The sequence below is a fragment of the Procambarus clarkii genome, chromosome 24, assembly GCF_040958095.1.
Source record: "Procambarus clarkii isolate CNS0578487 chromosome 24, FALCON_Pclarkii_2.0, whole genome shotgun sequence".
Classification (NCBI taxonomy): Eukaryota; Metazoa; Arthropoda; class Malacostraca; order Decapoda; family Cambaridae; genus Procambarus; species Procambarus clarkii.
The window spans coordinates 4924961-4950641 of NC_091173.1; the positions used below are offsets into that span (position 1 = coordinate 4924961).

The following is a 25681-nucleotide window of genomic DNA, read 5'->3' on the forward strand; positions in this document are numbered from 1 at the left end:
AGAGATCTATCATTGAGAAACAGGGCTTGTGTTTATAATAGGGCATGGTGCTAGATGCAAGGGACTGTTACAACTTTTATTAATCTAGCAAAAGGTAGCATTGTTAAATTGTTATTTTTTTTAATTAGCCCTCGGTCATCAAATTTAATTAATTTGATGACTGAAGAATGTAAGAACTTAGTGTTAGTTAAAGTGTGAAGCTATGATATTTCTATGCATTTGAATATAAGGTTTATAGTTGCATTCGGTAGTACTTACCCTTCTGAATCAAAATTTGATTGCACTGAAATGGGATCTCTCCAGATTCCTTTGAACCACTGAGGAGTGTGCTTTTCATATTTACTTTTTTGGTATCTTATTTCATGTTAAGTATTGCCCTGGCACAACATTGCTACTAGCTTTATAACTGGTGAAGGGAAGTGGACTTAGGAGCCTTAATTTTATTGGTGTGTTGTTGTGTGTACAATTTCTGCTGCCATAGACTCACTCACAAGTTTCTTTTTCTTTGTGAGTGCTCCTTTTATTCTACTCATTAATTTACTGTTCATGTTTTTTTTTTATATATACAGTATATAAAAGAGTGAGTAGAATGAAAGACCAGAGGCCATTCTCTGACTTTGCCATTGTAATAGTACTGTATATTATTACTAAAATATCCTTTTGAATAAGGATAGGGGAGTAGCTGATTTGTACAAAATTAATTATAACTAAGCATTCACAATGGCTAATGATTTGAGAGCTGCTGGTTGTGGTGAAAAGCGAAAAAGATATTAGAAGCCGTGAGTAGCCAAGATATCTACACTTTCTCAGGAACCAGCTCTATTAATCAGCAACTCTTCTTTCTTTCTCCCTTACAGCTTTGGGCCAGGTTTCACCTCTTGTGGGCAACTACGTTCATGGCAACTATACCTGTACGTAACTCGGCATATGGGTAGTATATATATATATATACAAACACTCAAATAAAATGAGAATTTAGTCATTCCTAGCTAGTGTCAGCCACATGCGCTTGCGTTGCGCTGTAGGGCGAGCAGTGCGTGCGCTAGCAAGCCCGCGCTTGGGTATTGCGTTACATTGAGGAGAACTGCAAACAGGTATGGTAAACTTAACCTATGCATCCTGTCTCAGATATTCTTTGACTTGAAGTGCAAATATCTAGGCACACAACTGTGTCCAAGTCCCTTTTATTCATTCCTCCATAGTTCACTAGTCATGATTGGGCTTCATGTCCAGGAACATCTGAGGGGAATCGTAATAAGAATATTAAAATGGCTTTTCTTCCAGATGGTAGAGCATTTCTCTTGTCCTCTGCCTCCTTTTCTATTCATAGTGTAAATCCCTAACCTCATGGACTGACTTGTTTTACCCCCACTCCCTGGAAGTTTCTTTATGGCAAGTCAGTTTTTTTGAGGGTGCAGCAGTATATGTATGCACAGTAATCAGGAACTGCAATTGCTACAAAAATGTTTTAACCATTATTGAATTTTAGGAGACAGGGAAGAAGAGACATGCTCAGTATTCTCATTAACATGTGCGCATCCTGCATTTGCGCTAGGCTGAGTTAGACAGGGCGCATATGCGACTTTTGTACTTTCAGACACAGCCCCTTCCCCTTGCAGCTGCTTAGTTATGTGGCTGATGTTAGGCCCCCTTGAATGTGTCTGGAGCTGCTCTTGAAATATTTTTATTAATCTTACAGTTGGATGAGCCTCTCTCACCAGGTGTAATTGTTTTGATTCTAGCATTGCTTATAAGTACTAAGGTTCTTAAATAAGCAAGAGCAGGACATTGCTGGCTGCTCTGAATGATATACTGTATAAGCGTGATTTAATCCAAAGCGCTGAGTTGCGTGTAGTGAGTGGTTACCATTTGCATCGTCACTGCAGGGTTCAGTAAGGGCTGGCGCGAGGTATTTATGTCTGGCGACCAGGAGCCATGGATCTTCAGGGGAGGACTGACCGCCGAATTGCAAGTATGTATAAATATAACTTGAGGAAGGCTTGTCTGGAAATCCTGATGATGATGCAGAAAACCTCTCTCCTGATGCCATAGTATTATAAATTTACTGTTATTTCTTAATGCTTTTTGTCACTTGGTGTCTTAAAGAGAAGGAAGCAGTCAGGGATTTCACCTTGCCTTACCTCATGTGCGCTGAGCTGCCTTGCGACCTGAGTACCACTTTTCTACAATGGATCAAGTCTTTAAAAGTAGCTAGCTTTTGCAGGTACGAGAGGAAACAGAAGAAGAATTTACGTGATGAGGTCGCCATCAGCCGCGCTTCAGCGTTTTACCATTATCTGCGCTTTAGCATTTTTTCCATTTATATCTAGGCATCGTGTAGCCTAATCTTGATTGAAATGAGTAACTATTTTGATACGGTGTAGATGAAATGTGGTACTCGGGCACACTTTCTCGCCTTACCCAGGGATAAGTTGACATAAACCAGTATTTGTTGTTCAAGAGAAAATGTGGATAAAGGTTTATAGTTGCTTCTTTTTATTGAAGAAGGCATTGTAAAAAGTCACAGACAGTTATTGTCTTATAAATTCGAACACAAATCCTAACTGGAATATCTCCAACTTGTCCCTCGCCGTAGTCAATGATGACACCGAACTTAATCTCATAACTCTGCCCACAGCGGCTCATACCTGTAGATGCAAGCAACGACCTCTTTGTATACAAAGCGCCAGAAGTCCCAACCAAACACTGCTATTGCATCCGGCCATATCTTCCTGAAGACAAACCTAAAGTTTATAGCCTGATTCTGCGGACATCTGACGATCGGAGGGATGGTACAGCTTTGTATGCTGCCCATCCAGACTTACCAGGGGACTTGTAAGTCAAGAGTGTGTTTTTCTGTGTACATGTCCACTTGGTGACTGTTCCAGTGTTTACTTTGTTGTAATTTTGTTCAACTTAACTGTTAATATTGCAATATTATTCCCTGGATAAATATTTATTCAATGAATAAATAATCTAACAATCTTAAAAATAAAAAGCTACAGTAAAAATTTTTGTTACAGGGCAGTTGGAAGTTACTTGCAAGCTCTTGAAGATGAATTGGTAAAGGATGTAGCTGTTATGGTGGTTGAAGATGAGTGGGGTGACATTGTGGCTTACAGTTCAATTTCTGGTAATGCAGAAGAACAAACAGCCCGGGATGCTGCATTCCGTGATAAGATTAAAGATAAATATCCTAAGGTATGCTCTAGAAACATTATATAATTACAGTATGAGAACTAAGTTCCTGTATCCTCATCCCTGTAATAGGTCATATGACATATTGAGACTGATATTCTGGGAATGAATGTTTTGATTACCCCCATGAGATCAACTGAGGACAGGAAATGTGTAAAGTTGCCTGAGGGACGTGTGGTCCTCCTATATTATATATAATACATACTATACTGTACAAGTATACAATATATATTATATAAAATATAATATGTATAATATATTATTCTGGGTATAATAATGTACATATGTATATCTTGTGTATAATCTTTCTTGTAAACATATGTTGTTGAATATGACCGATAGGGTAAGATTAATAATTCTAACACAAATCTTCTCAATATTTCCTACGTTCTTCTTAACTGTCGAGGGTAATTGATAAATTAAATCTCCAAAATTCATTCTTTACTGTCTCAACTCGATCATCCGGACTATATGGGAAGGCCTCCCTGCCGGATTATCACGTCTTCCGGATAATGGTACTTTTTCACCTACGAGTCCAAAACTAACTATTTCCAACTATTTTATACTACAAACAACATAATTTGAATTGCCTTGCCACATATAATTATTAAATATTCAACTAGAAACCTCAACTTACCTTGTTGTTGTTCATCTTCTTGATTAATGCCACACATCTTGAAGTTAAAAATTCTTGCCAATTTACGTACCTTATAGTAACACAACACTAAAATTCACACACAAAATTACTGTACAGTTCATTAGGCAAAGTTCGTTTTCACTGCCAGCTGCGGAAGCCTCACTAGTTGAAGGCATTTGGCTTGCCTGTGACATCTCACTTGTTGAAGGTGCTTGGGTTGCGTGTGACGCCTCACTTGTCGAAGGCACTTGGTTTGATTTTCATATCATATAAGAATCAAGTGTTGCTTGCCTTCTGTGTTCACTGGCCAGTTGTATGATGGAACCGTTGCTGAACAAAGACAAGACTGTTCACCGACAACTACTATACCACCCCCTTGATGACCAGATACCTCCTTCCCCACAACACTGGCGTATGTGGCGCTGTGAAGGCCCACAGGAAGGAAATGCCAGTGTTTGGCATAGGTATGGCAGTGGGTGATTGCCAGCTGTGCAAGTGTGATAATATGCTCTCAGTGCGATGGAGGGACAGACGCGAGGTGAATATGCTAACTACCATTCACACCGGTGCCATGCTGGACAGTGGCAAAGTCCCTTTCAAACGTGCTTCCCAATATATAAACCAGATTGTGTCATAGACTACAACGTGAACATGCGCCTCGTAGATAAATGTGACATGATGCTCGGTGCCGCCGAGTGCGTGCGGAAGTCTGTGAAGTGGAGGAAAAAGTTATCTTTCCACCTAATAGATGTTGCAGTGCTCAACTGCTTCAATATCTACCTGGTAAAATCAGGCAGGAGACCGCCAATACGGACATTCAGTGTTGCTGTTGTCACAACTGCTCGTAAAGTATGGCAAGGAGGGCTCTGTTGCACTGTGCGGGGTGCAAGCAACAATACCACACGCAGCTCCAGACAGACTGTGGGGTAACGAGATGTTCGGTGCCCACATGCTCGAGTATATGCCAGGCACAATATCACGGGAAAAGGGTAAACGTGCCTGTATAGTATGCAAGAACACTACCTGAAGAGAACAAAAGCAAAGGTACATCAGCACCTGGTGCGTTGAGTGCAAGGTTCCACTATGCCCCGTTGGCTGTTTTGCAGCATATCACACACTCGCTGAGTTCTGAGTGCGTTTATGGTGTGTGTATATAGTGTGTGATACTGTACAATGTGTAAATATATTGTATATATACATAAATTAGCATGATACATTGGAAATGTGTGCAAGATATGTGAACACATGTGATGCACGTAACACTGTCTTCGGACAGTATGGATGTTCTACTGCCATAATATGGTGTACGTGTTCATTATACATAGGATTGGCAAGAAAAAAACAAGACAAATGTATTTGGAACTGTGCAAAAAATGAACAAAAATATATTCGTGGAAACTCGCGTATCTTGAACCGGGCGCTCGCTACTGGCCCCGGGGGCGTACACCACGGGCGACCAGGGATTGATGACGTCACACACAAAGTTACGGACCCCCATTGCGGCCAAAGTAAGTGCATACAATTTTGAGTTTTTGTTCACATTTCCGTATTCAGGGAAGGGAAAAAAATACAAGATTCCCGAGAATTTATTTCCTGCGTACAGCGGGTTGGTGCCATATTTGGAAGGCTAGGAGCACAGTGGTTAAGAAATATTTATTCGTTACCTAAATGAAAAATGCTGCTAGAAATTTGAAAGGTATAAACTTTCATCTGGCTGTCAGCCATTTGTAATGAGTGAATGACGACAATACCAGAGGACTGTGATGGTGCACCACCACCAGGAGCACAGCCATGGTGGCCTGATGCAGCAACACATCATCACATCCAGAAATACAAGTTTCACATCCTGTTTAGCAATTCTCTTGTCCAAAATATAAACTATACAGTACAACCTCGATTCAACATACTATATGGGACCAACCCCGGTGTGTTGGAGCGTTGGATTCATTGCAGGAGGTGACCTTCAAGAGGCATTTGCATCAGTCTCTTTTTTTCTTGTACACAACAAAAATGCATTATCATATGTACATTACCTATATATTACTACTATACTAAAAAATGCTGTGTTGTTATTTACCTTATAGTTGGAGTTACTGTATGTCCATCTTGATTTCTCATGGAGTTGTGAATGGTGTACAGTAAATACGTACAGGGGTACCTCGGTTTAAGTGTTTAATCCGTTCCTGGAGACGGCTTGTAACCCGAAAACTCGTAAACTGAAGATAATTTTTCCATGAGAAATAATGGGAAATGAATTAATCCGTTCCTGACTACCCAAAAACCTCACTTCAAACTAAATTTTATACCCAATTCATCGAAATCTACACAACAAAAGTATGTTCAAGTTATTACTTACCCTTGCTGATGACTGCTGTTGGCGAATGGAAGATGGTGAGGAGGAGAGGTGTTACTGTTTGGGAGGGGAGTCTCCTTCCATTATAACATCAGGCAGTGAGGACCTCTCTGGAGTGCATTCTCTGGCACATTTTGCCTACATACCACTAAGGTCCTGATTGTGGCTCACTGCTCGATTTTCTCATAAAGCGGTCTATTGAAGATTATTTTTTCCTTCACAAGATTTCTCTGTAGTGAGGCATCACATTGTCAATGAAAAGATTAAGGCAACAGCCTACTACAGCTTTCTCTGGGTGTGTGTTACAGCCCTACTGGGATGCAATCGGGTTCTTTTCTGATGGTATTAGTTTTTTGGGTATCCGTCCCCAAGTTAGTAGAGGCTTTCAAGGGGTGAGCTCTGTAACGCAAGTAAAATCAACGGGGGAGGTACACTAAATACACAAGTATACTAATTTATATATATATATTTCTTTCCCACCACCATATGTAAATTAAAGTCACAAAAGGGAGTTATTACTACACAGTATATACATCTTCGTCTTCCTCTGAAGACACTGATCACTTGGCGATGCTCATTCTGGGTAGCCTTTCCTGGTTTCCTCTTCCGTGGCCCAGAACCCACGAAGAATCTACCCTGGCCACAGGCCAGCCAAATTACAATCCCACTGGGTGCCTCGTCGTGATGGCCTACAACCACAGTCCAGCCTGTAGCTGGCAGGTACTAGTCAGCCTCGCTGTTAGGCCACTCCACGACTAATACTAGGGTTGCGAGCCCTAGGCCGGAGTCTCGTATGACTCACTGGTCACTCTCCTCGGTCGGCACCGCAGTGGGTGGTCTCTTCCACCAGCCAGCCCCGGATACTGCGAATCCCGTCACTGCCACTCCTCAGGCAGGCAATCACACACTCGGCAGAGTTCGTCCGGGGGTGGCTCACAGCTTCCACAAAGCAGACTGGTGAAGAGACCTTGGCTGCCTTGGGTAGACTGATTCAACGTACCTCACAGCCGTCCTAGGGTGACAATGTGAAAGCAGACTCGTCATCAGTACTGGGACATTACATGGGACCACTAGGAAACATCACTTACTAGCTTAGACACAAACGTCCACCTCTTCGCTCCATAGATGGCGTTCACTGTCTAAGCGCCACCTCACCAGAGGTCAGCAGCGGCTACGTCACGAGCCGACTAGGACAGGCATCCAGCACTTATTGCTGGCATCTCCTGTCATCACTAGATGGCGTTGTCCATGTTGTGAGATTTTCGGGAGTGGACTCACAGATGGCGTGGACTTCACAGCTTTGTGCTCGGGCGAGGAATTTTGGTTCGTAACAGTGTGTTGTTTCGATAAAAGTTTGCATTTCTTCCCACATCTGACACCACTTCTTAATGTCTGCAGAAGGGACATTCTCTGTTGCCTCATCCTCTTCCACTGGAGAAACATCCTCAGCTGAGGATGTTTCGGCTCAGTAGGGGAGCCGGTCGGCCGAGCGGACAGCACACGGGACTTGTGATCCTGTGGTCCTGGGTTCGATCCCAGGCGCCGGTGAGAAACAATGGGCAGAGTTTCTTTCACCATATGCCCCTGTTACCTAGCAGTAAAATAGGTACCTGGGTGCTAGTCAGCTGCCACGGGCTGCTTCCTGGGGGTGGAGGCCTGGTCGAGGACTGGGCCGCGGGGACACTAAAAAAGCCCCAAAATCATCTCAAGATAACCTCAAGATAGAGAAGATAGCTGTGTCTTCTTGCTATTCCTTTTGAAGGGCTTGGAGTTCTTCGGTGGTTAGTTCTTCATTGTGTTCTTCCACCAACTCCGCCACATCATCACTATCCAATTCCAGGCCCATTTTCTGGCCCAGAAATTTCCTCAACAATAGGCACTTAATTTATAGGCTCAAACCCTTTAAAGTTTAGTTCTGGCACACATTCAGGCCACAATTTTTTCCAGCCAGAGATCAGGGTTCTTTGAGTCACTTCTTGCCAGGCTTTGTCAACGAGTTTTAAAGCACTACAAATGTTAAAATGATCTTTCCAGAACTCTTTGAGGGTGAGTTTTGTGGCTTCAGTCACTTCAAAACATTTCTGGAAAAGTGCTCTTTCATAAAGTTTCTTAAAATTCGCTATGATTTTCTGGTCCATAGGTGTTAGGAGGAAGGAACTTTACCGTGAGAAAATTATTGTATCTGTGTAACAATTCATCTTCCAAGCCTGGAGAATGAGCAGGAGTATTGTCGAGGAGAAGCAGGGCCTTGAGTGGCAGATGTTTCTCCTGCAGATATTTTTCTATAGCAGGGCACAGCACTTCATTCACCCACTCCGAAAAAAAAATCCTAGTCGCCCATGCCTTATTATTATCCCTCCACATCACACACATTTGGCTTTTCTGATCTTTATACTTTTTGAAAACCCTTGGATTTTCAGAATGATACACAAGCAAGGGTTTAATAACGTATGTCCTAGGCAATCTTTCCAGAACAGTCTTGTCTCATCACAATTAAACTCTTGTTGTGGTAGGTATCCCTCAGCCTCTGCAAACTCTTTAAATTCTTCAATAAATCTTTTAGCCGCTGGTTTGTCTGAGCTGGCAGCCTCCCCATGCCTCACAACACTATGAATACCACTTCTTTTTCTAAATTTTTCAAACCATCCCCTGCTTGCATTAAAGTCTATTGTATCTGCACTCGTTCCAGGGGTTTTCTTTGCAGGGTCTTCGTGCAATACCCTGGCTTTCTCACAAATGATGACCTCTGAAACACTCATCCTTTAACTCCTTGTTGTGTATCCAAATTAAAACAACTTTTCCACATACTCAAGTATTTGTGGTCTTTGATTCGTGATTGTTCTTACACCTTTTGCCACATTAGCAAAAGTCCTTTTGCTAATATGTCCTTTTTCATAATGTCCTATTTCTTGGCAAGTATAGTGCATATCGTTGACGTGGGTTTGTTGTACTGCCTACGAAGTTCAACAACATGTGCATCATTTTCATGCTTTTGAATGATCTCTTGTTTTTTTTCTCTATTGTCATCCTCACATGTGATTTCTTGCCTTGAACCTTACCACTGGCTTTCTTGGGATCCATTGAGAGATATATAACAAAACTTTTTATGATCAAATGGCCAAATATCCAACAAAACACTGTAAATCCTGGTGAAGAATTCAGGCGGGATAGTCTTTGGGTGCAAGGCACTGGTAAACTGAGGGGCGATCACCGTGCCACCACGCGCTAGGTCGGCCCGTATGTGTATCAGCACCCTCGTATCCCAAGGCAACGCTCATATCCCGATCTAAATTTTCCAAGCAAATCCTGCTCGTAACCAGGGTCGCTTGTAATCCGAGATACCCCTGTACTGTACTGTATTATGCCGTTATCAGTGTATTGATAAATAGTTCTGCTGTATGATGAGTACTACAATAGTTTATGAAAACTATTTTACACTAAAAATTTCTGTACTACAACCCTAACCCTTAAACTGCGCATGGCGTATATATATGCCATGAGTAACATGTCCCACAGTGTGCATGGCGTATATGTACGCCATAGGGTGCCAGGCATGATTCAGATGGCCTGCGGCTACACGAGGTTCACATTAGCTTCCTCAGGGCTCTTGTATACAGACCCCATGTTTAAAAAAATCGTGGGCAATATTCTCCAGTGTGAGAACCACAGTACTGTTGGAGCAACCAAGGCTGGCGCACGCAGCATGAGTGAACAGCATTGCTGTTCAGCTTGTGACCACAGCATCGCCAAAAAATGTCAAAATAAATATATAACTGCTATTATTTAGCGACGACAGTATTACAGATGATCCCCGAGTGTCATAAAATTGATCAGGATTGTGATAATAGCAGGATTGTTGTGATAATTAGCGCTGTGGGAGGAGTAATGCTGAGGGACGGAGGGAGATTGCATCGTTTACTGACTGTGTGGCCACCTGTTATTGTCTGCATTCACCATACCAGCTCAGTGGTTCTCTATGGTGAACACAAATGTAGATACTTGTATATAATATGTGTATTAATGTAATAATAGCAAAAGGATTATGTTGGGAGGAGGCATTTGGGTGACGGAGATGGCATCGTCTGCATGACTTGTCTAGCTGTATAGAGGGTGGCCACTATGCTCTTTGGGCACTCTACAAGCTCGTGCTGGTTGATTTTCTACTACTAGTTCTTGCAAAACATTGCTTCATTTTTGGCATTAATAAGACACTATTAGTAAGCTCCTGAGACTTGTTAAACAATACAGCTGTAGTCAAAAAATGGTAAATTCCACGATTATTCTTCCACCGGCGGATAAATACATACGTCAATTGCAGACAAAACTAAGGGCACTGGGTGCTTACTGTACGAACGCAGACTAGGTCTATACACCCTACAGTAGGCTGGTGTTTAAGCCAGATCCAGTAACATAAATTTCTCTCAGATATTGGATTTACATCACACCCTACAGTAGGCTGGCGTTTAAGCCAGATCCAGTAACATAAATTTCTCTCAGATATTGGATTTACATCACACCCTACAGTAGGCTGGCGTTTAAGCCAGATCCAGTAACATAAATTTCTCTCAAATATTGGATTTACATCAAATTATATATTTTTGGGTTATATATTTAGTTTAGCAACATTATTACGATAATAAGAGCTATAAAAAATACTTTTTAGAATTGATTTATTAATTTAATTATTTTGAAGCCATAGGTCACAACTGTGGCGACGAAATCGAATAAAACATGCATGGTGTTGTGTGCACGGAATAGACCCGTCCACTCGCGCTGGAGTTGTGCCGCCAATAACATGAATAATTAATCAAATAGCAGATATCTATCATATTACAGTATATTTTTGGTTTTATTTAGTTTAATTTAATTAGGATAATAGTTACTAAAACACCAGTTTTAGAAATAATTTACTAATCTGAAACGTTCAAAGTCATGGGTCACTGAACAATGACGACACAGACGAAAGTGAGTGAAATCTCACTGTAAATTGAGGTTTACTGTACAGTATTCCTTTATCTGTCCACTCTCACTCATCTTGTTTCATCACAGAAAGTGTATATAAGATAATTTCAACACATTAGCTAGCTATTCACACTTAGCCTTTAAATTAATTTACAAAAATACGTGCCACAAGTCGGTGAATGAAAATCATGGAAACTCGGTCGTTCACTTGTGTGTACCACTCTGGCTGGTGTTTGGTTCATATGGTTCACTTGTTGTGTGGTCCACTTGTGTGATCCAACTTGTCTCATGAAGGAATTATTAATTGTAATCTGTGATAGAATGAGAGAGTTTTCCACCACTGTGAACTGTCCCAACATCGTAAGCTTGTGGACCACTTGTGATCAACATGTGGTTCACTTGTGTGATCTAACTTGTCATATGAAGGAATTATTAATTGTAACCTGTGATGGAATGGGAAAGTTTTCCACCAGTCTGTGAACTCTGTCTCGACATAAGCAAATCTGAACATCCCCCCACTTTCCCCCTAATAAATGAATAAATCATAATAAATGAGTAAATCCCCCACAGATTTACTCATCCCTCGGGTGAGTAAATCCGGCCTGAAAAGTGTGTGAACAAGCCGAACGTTCGTTGAATTGAGGTTGTACTGTATAATTGATCTTAAGAGTAGGTAAGAGTTTGGTTACAAAATCCAATTTATAATAACTTTCAATACATGTATGATGAAACATACTAAAAAAAAATTTTCTACAAAATATCCTTGTAAAATTGGGGTGCGTCTTTTACGCCTGCAAATACGGTAGTCGGCTTGTTGTTGGGTTACATCCTGGGCGGGGTCAGTAATTCGACCCTAATGGGGGGGGAGGGTAGGAATATATTCTGGCTTCCTGTCCCCCGACACTGAATTATATATCCTGAATCATCTTTAACCTGCCAAGAAAACCTTACGTTATATCTTGTGATGTTGGTGTGTTTCCCTTCCCCATGGTGGTGGCCATCTTTGTTATTAATGATTGTTTGATGTGGAATATAAACCTTTCAAACTCCGAATTTTCACTCGCTTTCACTTATTACTTGTATGTTATTTATTTTTTATTTACTAATAAATAGTACTTTATTTAAACTTCCCTATACCATTATATAACCTGGAACACCACTTACAGCCCTCAATCTGTTCTCAATACTTAGGCAAGTTGATATTCCTGGAGCCTGCTGCAATATGTGTGTGTGTGTGTGTGTGTAATTACCTAAGTGTAGTTACAGGATGAGAGCTATGCTCGTGGTGTCCCGTCTTCCCAGCACTCTTTGTCATATAACGCTTTGAAACTACTGACGGTCTTGGCCTCCACCACCCTCTCACTTAACTTGTTCCAACCGTCTACCACTCTATTTGCGAAGGTGAATTTTCTTATATTTCTTCGGCATCTGTGTTTAGCTAGTTTAAATCTATGACCTCTTGTTCTTAAAGTTCCAGGTCTCAGGAAGTCTTCCCTGTCGATTTTATCAATTCCTGTTACTATTTTGTACGTAGTGATCATATCACCTCTTTTTCTTCTGTCTTCTAGTTTTGGCATATTTAATGCTTCTAACCTCTCCTCGTAGCTCTTGCCCTTCAGTTCTGGGAGCCACTTAGTAGCATGTCTTTGCACCTTTTCCAGTTTGTTGATGTGCTTCTTAAGATATGGGCACCACACAACAGCTGCATATTCTAGCTTTGGCCTAACAAAAAGTCATGAACAATTTCTTTAGTATATCGCCATCCATGTATTTAAATGCAATTCTGAAGTTAGAAAGCATTGCATAGGCTCCTTGCACAATATTCTTAATGTGGTCCTCAGGTGATAGTTTTCTATCTAGAACCACTCCTAGATCTCTTTCTTTATCAGAATTCTTTAAAGATTTCTCACATAATATATAGGTTGTGTGGGGTCTAGGTTCTCCTATTCCACATTCCATAACATGACATTTATTAACATTAAATTCCATTTGCCAAGTGGTGCTCCATATACTTATTTTGTCCAGGTCTTCTTGAAGGGCATGACAATCATCTAAATTTCTTATCCTTCATATTATCTTAGCATCATCAGCAAACATGTTCATATAATTCTGTATACCAACTGGTAGATCATTTATGTAGACAATAAACATCACTGGTGCAAGAACTGAACCCTGTGGTACTCCACTTGTGACATTTCTCCATTCCGATACATTGCCTCTGATTACTGCCCTCATTTTTCTATCAGTCAGAAAATTTATCATCCATGTTAGCTTACCTGTCACCCCTCCAATATTTTCCAGTTTCCAGAACAACCTCTTATGTGGAACTCTGTCGAAAGCCTTTTTTAGGTCCAGATAGATGCAGTCAACCCAACCATCTCTTTCCTGTAATATCTCTATGGCTCGATCATAGAAACTGAGTAAATTCGATACACAGGATCTTCCAGATCGAAAACCATACTGTCTGTCTGATATTATATCATTTCTCTCCAGGTGTTCTACCCATTTAGTTTTGATTAGTTTTTCCAATACTTTCACTATTACACTTGTCAATGATACAGGTCTATAATTGAGGGGGTCTTCCCTGCTGCCATTTTTGTAGATTGGAACTATGTTAGCCTGTTTCCACACGTCTGCTACGATTCCTGTAGACAGGGATGCCTGAAAGATCAGGTGAATTGGAATGCTGAGCTCAGATGCACATTCAGAACCCATGGTGAAACTCCATCTGGGCCAGCTGCTTTGTTCTTACTGAGCTCCTTGAGCATATTTTCCACTTTATCTCTAGACACCTCTATCCGCTCTATGTTGTGCTCTGGAATTCCCATTGTGTCTGGTTCTCTGAAGATTTCATTTTCTACAAACACACTTTGGAACTTTTCATTTAATGTTTCACACATTTCCTTTTCATTTTCCGTGAATCTGTTTCCTATTTTCAACCTCTGGATATTATCCTTTACCTGCAATTTGTTGTTTATGAATTTGTAGAATAGGCCCGGTTCTGTTTTACATTTATCCGCTATCCCCTTTTCAAAATTTCTTTCTGCCTCTCTCCTTACTGCCGTATAATTGTTTCTCGCATCTTTGTATCGCTGGTATGTTTGAGGGTTTGGCCTCTTCCTATACTGATTCCATTTTTGTGTCTTTTGGTCTCTTGCCCTCTCACAATTTCTGTCGAACCAATCCTGTTTTCTGGCCCTGCATCTCTGTTTTGGTAATTACCTAAGTGTAATTACCTAAGTGTAGTTACAGGATGAGAGCTACGCTCGTGGTGTCCCGTCTTCCCAGCACTCTTTGTCATATAACGCTTTGAAACTACTGACGGTCTTGGCCTCCACCACCTTCTCACTTAACTTATTCCAACCGTCTACCACTCTATTTGCGAAGGTGAATTTTCTTATATTTCTTCGGCATCTGTGTTTAGCTAGTTTAAATCTATGGCCTCTTGTTCTTGAAGTTCCAGGTCTCAGGAAGTCTTCCCTGTCGATTTTATCAATTCCTGTTACTATTTTGTACGTAGTGATCATATCACCTCTTTTTCTTCTGTCTTCTAGTTTTGGCATATTTAATGCTTCTAACCTCTCCTCGTAGCTCTTGCCCTTCAGTTCTGGGAGCCACTTAGTAGCATGTCTTTGCACCTTTTCCAGTTTGTTGATGTGCTTCTTAAGATATGGGCACCACACAACAGCTGCATATTCTAGCTTTGGCCTAACAAAAGTCATGAACAACTTCTTTAGTATATCACCATCCATGTATTTAAATGCAATTCTGAAGTTAGAAAGCATTGCATAGGCTCCTTGCACAATATTCTTAATGTGGTCCTCAGGTGATAGTTTTCTATCTAGAACCACTCCTAGATCTCTTTCTTTATCAGAATTCTTTAAAGATTTCTCACATAATATATAGGTTGTGTGGGGTCTAGGTTCTCCTATTCCACATTCCATAACATGACATTTATTAACATTAAATTCCATTTGCCAAGTGGTGCTCCATATACTTATTTTGTCCAGGTCTTCTTGAAGGGCATGACAATCATCTAAATTTCTTATCCTTCATATTATCTTAGCATCATCAGCAAACATGTTCATATAATTCTGTATACCAACTGGTAGATCATTTATGTAGACAATAAACATCACTGGTGCAAGAACTGAACCCTGTGGTACTCCACTTGTGACATTTCTCCATTCCGATACATTGCCTCTGATTACTGCCCTCATTTTTCTATCAGTCAGAAAATTTATCATCCATGTTAGCTTACCTGTCACCCCTCCAATATTTTCCAGTTTCCAGAACAACCTCTTATGTGGAACTCTGTCGAAAGCCTTTTTTAGGTCCAGATAGATGCAGTCAACCCAACCATCTCTTTCCTGTAATATCTCTATGGCTCGATCATAGAAACTGAGTAAATTCGATACACAGGATCTTCCAGATCGAAAACCATACTGTCTGTCTGATATTATATCATTTCTCTCCAGGTGTTCTACCCATTTAGTTTTGATTAGTTTTTCCAATACTTTCACTATTACACTTGTCAATGATACAGGTCTATAATTGAGGGGGTCTTCCCTGCTGCCATTTTTGTAGATTGGAACTATGTTAGCCTGTTTCCACACGTCTGCTACGATTCCTGTAGACAGGGATGCCTGAAAGATCAGGTGAATTGGAATGCTGAGCTCAGATGCACATTCAGAACCCATGGTGAAACTCCATCTGGGCCAGCTGCTTTGTTCTTACTGAGCTCCTTGAGCATATTTTCCACTTTATCTCTAGACACCTCTATCCGCTCTATGTTGTGCTCTGGAATTCCCATTGTGTCTGGTTCTCTGAAGATTTCATTTTCTACAAACACACTTTGGAACTTTTCATTTAATGTTTCACACATTTCCTTTTCATTTTCCGTGAATCTGTTTCCTATTTTCAACCTCTGGATATTATCCTTTACCTGCAATTTGTTGTTTATGAATTTGTAGAATAGGCCCGGTTCTGTTTTACATTTATCCGCTATCCCCTTTTCAAAATTTCTTTCTGCCTCTCTCCTTACTGCCGTATAATTGTTTCTCGCATCTTTGTATCGCTGGTATGTTTGAGGGTTTGGCCTCTTCCTATACTGATTCCATTTTTGTGTCTTTTGGTCTCTTGCCCTCTCACAATTTCTGTCGAACCAATCCTGTTTTCTGGCCCTGCATCTCTGTTTTGGTAATTACCTAAGTGTAATTACCTAAGTGTAGTTACAGGATGAGAGCTACGCTCGTGGTGTCCCGTCTTCCCAGCACTCTTTGTCATATAACGCTTTGAAACTACTGACGGTCTTGGCCTCCACCACCTTCTCACTTAACTTATTCCAACCGTCTACCACTCTATTTGCGAAGGTGAATTTTCTTATATTTCTTCGGCATCTGTGTTTAGCTAGTTTAAATCTATGGCCTCTTGTTCTTGAAGTTCCAGGTCTCAGGAAGTCTTCCCTGTCGATTTTATCAATTCCTGTTACTATTTTGTACGTAGTGATCATATCACCTCTTTTTCTTCTGTCTTCTAGTTTTGGCATATTTAATGCTTCTAACCTCTCCTCGTAGCTCTTGCCCTTCAGTTCTGGGAGCCACTTAGTAGCATGTCTTTGCACCTTTTCCAGTTTGTTGATGTGCTTCTTAAGATATGGGCACCACACAACAGCTGCATATTCTAGCTTTGGCCTAACAAAAGTCATGAACAACTTCTTTAGTATATCACCATCCATGTATTTAAATGCAATTCTGAAGTTAGAAAGCATTGCATAGGCTCCTTGCACAATATTCTTAATGTGGTCCTCAGGTGATAGTTTTCTATCTAGAACCACTCCTAGATCTCTTTCTTTATCAGAATTCTTTAAAGATTTCTCTCATAATATATAGGTTGTGTGGGGTCTATGTTCTCCTATTCCACATTCCATAACATGACATTTATTAACATTAAATTCCATTTGCCAAGTGGTGCTCCATATACTTATTTTGTCCAGGTCTTCTTGAAGGGCATGACAATCATCTAAATTTCTTATCCTTCCTATTATCTTAGCATCATCAGCAAACATGTTCATATAATTCTGTATACCAACTGGTAGATCATTTATGTACACAATAAACATCACTGGTGCAAGAACTGAACCCTGTGGTACTCCACTTGTGACATTTCTCCATTCCGATACATTGCCTCTGATTACTGCCCTCATTTTTCTATCAGTCAGAAAATTTTTCATCCATGATAGAAGCTTACCTGTCACCCCTCCAATATTTTCCAGTTTCCAGAACAACCTCTTATGTGGAACTCTGTCGAAAGCCTTTTTTAGGTCCAGATAGATGCAGTCAACCCAGCCATCTCTTTCCTGTAATATCTTTTTTTTTTTTTTTTTTTTTTTTTTTTTTTTTTTGAGATATATACAAGAGTTGTTACATTCTTGTACAGCCACTAGTACGCGTAGCGTTTCGGGCAAGTCCTTAATCCTATGGTCCCTGGAATACGATCCCCTGCCGCGAAGAATCGTAAGAATCGTAAGTAAGAAGTAAGAATCGAAGAATCTCTGTGGCCCGATCATAGAAACTGAGTAAATTCGATACACAGGATCTTCCTGATCGAAAACCATACTGTCTGTCTGATATTATATCATTTCTCTCCAGGTGTTCTACCCATTTAGTTTTGATTAGCTTTTCCAATACTTTCACTATTACACTTGTCAATGATACAGGTCTATAATTGAGGGGGTCTTCCCTGCTGCCACTTTTGTAGATTGGAACTATGTTAGCCTGTTTCCACACGTCTGCTACGATTCCTGTACACAGGGATGCCTGAAAGATCAGGTGAAGTGGAATGCTGAGCTCAGATGCACATTCTCTCAGAACCCATGGTGAAACGCCATCTGGGCCAGCTGCTTTGTTCCTCCCGAGCTCCTTTAGCATATTTTCCACCTCATCTCTAGACACCTCTATCCGCTCTATGTTGTTCTCTGGAATTCTTATTGTGTCTGGTTCTCTGAAGATTTCATTTTGTACAAACACACTTTGGAACTTTTCATTTAATGTTTCACACATTTCCTTTTCATTTTCCGTGAATCTGTTTCCCATTTCCAACCTCTGGATATTATCCTTTACCTGCAATTTGTTGTTTATGAATTTGTAGAATAGGCCCGGTTCTGTTTTACATTTATCTGCTATCCCTTTTTCAAAATTTCTTTCTGCCTCTCTCCTTACTGCTGTATAATTGTTTCTCGCATCTTTGTATCGCTGGTATGTTTGGGGGTTTGGCCTCTTCCTATACTGATTCCATTTTTGTGTCTTTTGGTCTCTTGCCCTCTCACAATTTCTGTCGAACCAATCCTGTTTTCTGGTCCTGCATCTCTGTTTTGGTATAAATTTTTTTGTGCCTTTATCATATATTTCACAAAACTTGCCATACATCTCATTCACTTCCTTGCCTAGCATCAAGTCTGTCCAATTATACTCACTAAAAAAATTTCTAAGGTCACCATAATGTCCTCTCCTGAAGTCTGGTTTTTCAACTGCTTCAACCTCCTTATTTTCTTCCAGCTTATAACGCATTGCATACTTTATTCCCAAAAAGACATGGTCACTTTTACCCAAGGGAGGAAGGTACTGAATGTCAAATATCTCTTCCTCCTTCCTGGTAAATATCAAATCTAGCATGGAGGGAACGTCCCCTTCCCTCATCCTCGTAGCTTGTTTAACATGTTGATACAAGAATGTTTCCAGGATGAGGTCTACAAATTTACAGGTCCAAAAATCTTCTGTTTTAGCTTCATATGCTTCCCAGTCTATGGATTTCAAGTTGAAGTCACCGACTATCAACAGTCGTGATCTATCGTTATCCGCTCTCGCTATAATCTCTCTCATTATTGTTATAAGACCTTCACGTTTACTATCTAGCTCCTCCTTTGACCATGTGCTGCTTGGCGGTGGACTATATGCATTTATCATCATTAGTTTATCATCCTCATAGCAGATCTCTAGTGCTATTATGTCAACTTCTTGTGGATTGGCAGTCATTATTTCCTTCACCTTTAGGTGTTCTTTTACCAGCACAGCAACGCCACCGCCTTTCCTAATTTTTCTGTCCCGTCTCCAAATTGAGTAGCCCCTTGGGAATATGACCTCATTTAAAATTACATCTTCAAGTTTTGTCTCCGTGAGTGCAACAATGTCTGGTGTCTGCAGCTGTATTACATCACTTAACTCCAGTATCTTCGATCTCACTCCATCTATGTTGGTGTATGCAATCTTCAGGAACTTGTTCCCCCTCTCCTTATTCTTCACTCCCCCTCTCTCTATTGATTTTGTTGGTTTGCCTTTATGTACCACTGTACTGGTTTGCCTACCCCTATCACTTTGTAGAAAAAAGAATTTATTTCTTCTTCATTCCTGCTCTCATTTAAATGTTTTGCCTCGGCGAGGTATGAATGTTATGAATGAATGAGGTGGTATGAATGTTTGTGTGCCTTCCTCGTATATTTTTAAAAATTTGGCATACTTTTCATTTACTTCCCTGCCTAGCAACAATTCTGTCCAATTACACTCATTAAAAAAATTTTGAAGTTCCCCATAGTGTCCTCTCCTTAAATCGAGTTTATCAACTGTTTCAATGTCCCCATTTTCTTCTAGATGATATCTTAAAGCATAATCAATGTCTAACAGGACGTGATCACTCTTTCCCAAGGGAGGAAGGTACTGGATGTCAAATATCTCTTCTTCTTTCCTGGTGAATACTAGATCCAGTACTGATGGTACATCTCCTTCCCTCATTCTTGTGGCCTGCTTTGTGTGTTGATACAAGAATGTCTTCAGAATGAGGTTCACAAATCTGCATGTCCAAAAGTCCTCCGTTCTTGCTTCATAGGCCTCCCAGTCTATTGCTTTAAAGTTGAAGTCACCCAGTATCAACAGTCGTGATTTATCTTTATCTGCTTGTGCAATAATATCTCTCATGACCATTATGAGGCCCTCTCGTTTGTCATCTAGTTCTTCCTTTGTCCATGTGTTGCTTGCTGGTGGGCTGTAGGCATTTAAAATTATCAGCTTATCATCCTGATTCCAGACCTGCAATGCCATTATGTCAATATCTCGAGGGTTTTCAAATATTAACTCTTACCTTCAGGTGTTTTTTCACCAGTACAGCCACTCCTCCTCCCTTCCTAGTTTTCCTGTCACGTCTCCAAACTGAATAGCCTCTTGGGAATATGACTTCATTTATTATATTTCCTTCAAGTTTCGTCTCTGATAATGCGACAATATCTGGGACCCTAAGCTGGATTATATCTTGCAACTCCAAAGTTTTTGACCTCACTCCATCTATGTTGGTATATACAATTTTCAAGAACATGTTCCCTTTTCCTTTGCTCTTTACTCCCCCTTCCACTACTGATCTTGTTGCTTTGTTTTTATGTACCATTTCACAAGCTTTCCTGTCCCTGTCACTTTGTAAAAAAAAAAGAATTTCTGTCTTCATTTCTATCCCCATTTAGACGTTTTGCCTCAATTAGGTTCATTTTCAGCTTTTCTCTGTCTTCCTTGGAGAGGTCTTGTCTTATTGACCAAAGTTTGCCAACCTCATCACTGCAATTTCCTGGCATGTCTTAGCACATCCATCATGTTTTTCACTCCATTAAACGTCACCCTTAAGGGGCGGTTCTTTTCTTTCTCATATTTTCCTATTCTTCTAAAATCACTGACATTTTCCTTTGAGCCTTGTGTGTGTGTGTGTGTGTGAAAAACAGCATATGAGGAGGCTGTAGGAGATGAGAGAGAGGTGGAAGAAAAAGTAGTTAAAAGGAAAGTCTAATGAGTTCACCGTAACTGGCGGTGGGAAACGGCTCTGGCAAGGCTACGTATTCGCTATACAGGTAGATGTTTAACTCACGGTCACTTAATGGAGTGCCGCCCTGCTCCTTATTGTCATTGTTACCATTGTGCATATCCTTGCTGAATGTCCTGACTTCCAGGAGGCGCGCGTCTTGCTTTCCGACCATCCCTCTCACTCACGTGTCCCTCAATAGAATTCTTGGTGAATCGGATACTTTTTATATCGTTCGCCTTATGCGTTTCTGTTCTCTTGTTGGCATCCTTAGTGATATTTAGCGCCCTCTGATTATTCCGCACATTTGATGGTGCTATATAGCCTTCCCGGCTTGGTGCCTTCTTTGATAATTACTTACTCATAAGTATTGTACCTTACCTTTAATGAGGACTCTTGTTGGCATATAGAAAACAGTAAGGAGAGGGAGAGGTGTTAGTGTTTGGAAAGGGGGGGGTTACCCTTCCATTATAACATCAGGCACTGATGACATTTCTGAGATACAGACCTACATTTTGCAGGCATGCCATTAGGGGGGGGGGGCTGACAGATGAGTGGACAGCCTTCGGGATTCGTTGGCCTTAGGTTCCGGGTTCGATCCCCAGTGGAGGCGGAAACAAATGTGCAGTTTCTTTCACTCTGGTGCCCCTGTTCACCTAGCAGTAAATAGGCACCTGGGAGTTACAGCTACTACGGCTGCTTCCTGGGAGTGTGTAACAAAAAAGAGGCCTGGTCGAGGATGCTAAGCCCCGAAATCATCTCAAGATAGCTTCAAGACCTGGTTGTGGCTCACTGCTTGCTTGTCTCACTAAGAATCTGTCTAAAGACACTTGTTTTCCCTAGGTTTTAACACTTGCCTGTAGTGAGACATCACATTATCATTAAAAAGGTAAGCACTACAGCCTGCTACAGCTTTATCTGGGTTAGGTTTTTCAGCAGAACTGCAAATCTTTCCATACTGCACACATTTTCTTAACGAGAAAGGGACATCCTCTACTCAGAACTATTTTCTTAGGTTGAACTTTACCACTGACTTTCTTGGTACTCATGGCATGATTTATAATGAGAACCTTAATGTTCAGAAACCCAAAAAAGCAGATAAATACTGAAACTCCTCACAAAATTCAAGCGCGGTTGTCATTGGGCGGGATTCCCTGGTAAACTGAGCACGCCTCGCCCCGTGCCCAGCAGAACCACTCGTTCGTCGACCCATACGTGTACAGTATCAACTCGAAAACTGAGGCAAACTTTGAATACAGTAGTTGTATTTTACTAGGAAATTGACTACGTGTACCGAAAAATTCATAGAGGGGGCATTCATCAAGCGAGGCTCCTCTGTGCTTTTGTTCCCTCCCGATATTCAACTAGATATTCAAAGTTCCTCTGTACTGTACTTATTTATTTATTTGAATTGTTCAATACTAAAATGTGTAATACTTTCAGGTCATTCGAGAAGAAGGGATGATGCTGACACCATGTGAAGAGCTTCTAATATCATTGGCTTCCGAACCTCAGTCTCCACCCAAAATGCTTGTTGCCTCTCACCCTGCCAATGTCTCTCTCGCCTGCCTTCTCTCTGTTACTGATGAATCTATTAGCAAGAGACTGCTAACTTGCATGCTAGCATCAGTCAGAGCTCGTGGTAAGTTTGAATTGTATATCGAGTCTGCTGTTTGGAAACATTTCCAAAGTGGTACCCGATTCTGTCTTGTTGAAACTTTTACCTGCCTTTTTTTCTCCAAAGCTTCCACTTAATTGCCTATGCAATTATAATTCCTTTTAGTTAATAGCTTGTCATTTAAATTTACTTAGTATATGCCTTGTTACTTTATCTTTTCATGAATAGATAATCATGGAAGAAATAACACAAACATGCAACTTCAATATGGTGAATCACCGGTTGCATTGCACATGTTTTAGGACAGATTTACTTGCTCTTTTTGCCAAACAAGTGTTTGGCAAAGGGGTAATGTGCAGCTTTGCTTAGGCTGCAGGAGCCAGAGTTCACAAACCTGTGGAAAGTAGTAGGTTATCTTATGATCAGTTAAAATTAAAATGTTAAAGAAATTTGCCCTAGAGTGTGGGAAATACAGTATTAAAGAATGATAACTTTAAAAATGGCTCCAATCGCTTTTTTAATTTATATTCATAAGTGAATATAACCCTAAAAGAAACAAGCATAGCAGTGCAGTTTACTCTTAAGCTTTGTTGATATCTGCTATGGAGAAATAGTCATATCTGACTATGCACACACACAAAAATAAAAATGTTCATTATTGAATTACTGTATTAATTTGTATGCAAAATGTAAGAAAACACACAAATTAGTAAATATTTATCATTTCGCATGGTGGAGGCTCTCAGCAAGGCTGCGTTTGGCACTTGTTCATTGCCTGGTGCTTGACTGCTAATGATTCCTGTTTTATCCTTGGATGTTTCACTGGTTGTTTTATTCCTTGTTTTTTCTTTATTTAATCCAGAGAGCTATTATATTCATATTTGCATCATACGTGTAAAACCCAGAGAGAAATGGTTTAAATCGTCTTTTGATAACTGCAGTGTCTTAGGGATCGTCAGTAGACGATAATCGCAGCCGATAATCTGCGATTATCACAGACGATTATTGCAGGTTAAATAAAAAACATCATACAAATGCCTCCTAAAGGTATCTATGGTTATAATAAAGTGCGATTGGTCCCACGTAGCTTGCTGAATTGAAGTTTGACTGCAAAAAAATTATAAATTGATTCTTCTTAAATTTGTTCGTGTGTGTGTGAGAGCAATTGTTAACGTTTGAATAATATTTCAGGTATATTTGGTGGACACTGCAGTGTAAATGTAGGAGAAAAGAATTATTTAGAACTCTACAGTCGTCATGGGTTCCTTGAAGTGACAACACAGAGTACAACACTGTTCTTGGGAAGATCCTTCTGATGACCTCATCTGCCTTACATTGAATGTCAGGCGCTGCCAGTACCTGCTGTGTTGCAGCCTCTTGAGACCGAAAACTCATCCCAGGCTACATGCTAGGGTTATCTTTGATATGAAATCAATTACCCAGGGCATTTTGTGGTCTTTGGCAATAGACTGTGTTCAATGGTTTCAGAGTACTAATTTTAACAAACTTTCAAATAGTCTTTGGTGCCAATGGTCACCATGGTCTGGTGACCATTGGACAATGGTCTGAGGTTGGATTTGAGTGATCAATCTTGAGGCTGTCTTCATTCAGTTTAAGCTATTGCAGCTGGTAAATGTGATATGTTGACAAGTTGTTAGCAAATTTCAGTCATCGTTCCTGATGATGGAATATGAAAGTTTTCTTTTCATCAATTATTCTTTGCCAACAATTTGTTTACTTTTATTTTTAGTCGTACATATAAGAGAGTATGTTTGAATATATGTAGTCATGTATAGTTGCAAATCTTTTTATCAATAAAATTATTCTATGATTGTTCTCTCTCTCACCTTAAATTAATAAAGTATTGGATTAATGACTCATATTCTTAATAAACACAATAATTGTAATATTTTCTTAATGCATTATCATTTTAATAGTACTGAAAAAGTACTGAAAACTGAGTACTGAAAAAAGTATTTTAATGGCTATGAACATACTTTACTGTACAGGTACTCAGGTATGGCAAAAATGAGGATCTGAAACATTATACAGGGTACAAAACACAATCGAATCTTCCCATAGAAAACAGCATGTCAAGGATTTGGAAATAATGATGTCCGACGATCTAACGTTTAGGGAGCATAACCAAGCAAATACAGTATTGCGTCAGCCAGAAAAAATGATAGGATGGATTACGAGAACTTTCAAATCCAGGGATCCCATCACAATGGTTGTACTCTTCAAGTCACTTGTGTTGTCCCATCTTGAGTACTGCTCAGTACTCACTTCCCCCTTCAGAGCAGGAGAGATTGCTGAAATAGAAGGAATACAGAGAACATATACAGCACGCATAGATGAGATAAAACACCTGAATTATTGGGATCGTCTCAAAGTTCTCCAAATGTACTCTCTAGAAAGAGGACGAGAGAGATACCAAATAATATACACCTGGAAAATACTGGATGTCCAGGTCCCAAAACTACACAGTAAAATAACAATGTACTGGAGTGAACGATATGGAAGAAAATACAGAATAGAACCAGTGAAGAGCAGAGGTGCCATAGGCACAATCAGAGGTCCGCGGTTGTTCAACGTCCTCCCAGCGACTATAAGAAATATTGTCGGAACAACCGTGGACATCAAGAGAAAACTGGACTGTTTTCTAAGAGAAGTGCAGGACCAACCGGGCTGTGGTGGGTATGTGGGCCTGCGGGCTACTCCAAGCAACAGCCTGGTGGACCAAACTCACAAGTCGAGCCTGGCCTCGGTCGGGCTTGGGGAGTAGAACTCCCAGAACCCCATCAAGCAGGTACAGTATCTCAGTTTGGGCAGTATATACCTTCAAATTATAAATTGAAAGATGCAACTCTTTGGATACTGTCACGGGGGGGGTGGGCCGGGGCTCTGCTAGCACTCAGCCGCTAGGGGCTCAAAAGGCTGAATACTCAGACCCTCCGACTCCCGGGATTCACTGGAATCTCCTTGGTCACATAGGAGAGGACCAATAATGCCCACCTCCGCAGGTCTTTGCTTCCACCACAAAAGGGGGTGCTACTGATTCACCCTGGAAGCCCTTCAG

At 40.5% G+C, this 25681-nt stretch overlaps 1 protein-coding gene across 3 annotated transcripts in view; it reads left to right on the forward strand.

Moving 5' to 3' along the window:
* Positions 1 to 24433, forward strand: part of Oga (O-GlcNAcase) — a 78385-nt gene extending 53952 nt beyond the window's left edge. For 2 of the 3 annotated variants that reach the window (XM_045747993.2, XM_069330495.1), the window contains 6 exons: positions 858 to 911; positions 1887 to 1972; positions 2639 to 2835; positions 3024 to 3201; positions 22428 to 22626; positions 23794 to 24433. In XM_045747993.2, the coding sequence (XP_045603949.1) occupies positions 858 to 911; positions 1887 to 1972; positions 2639 to 2835; positions 3024 to 3201; positions 22428 to 22626; positions 23794 to 23918 (839 nt within the window). In that variant the 3' untranslated portion in view covers positions 23919 to 24433. The remainder of the gene's footprint in view (positions 1 to 857; positions 912 to 1886; positions 1973 to 2638; positions 2836 to 3023; positions 3202 to 22427; positions 22627 to 23793) is intronic. The other variant, XM_045747994.2, reaches the window with a different exon arrangement.
* The last annotated feature ends 1248 nt before the right edge of the window (positions 24434 to 25681 follow it).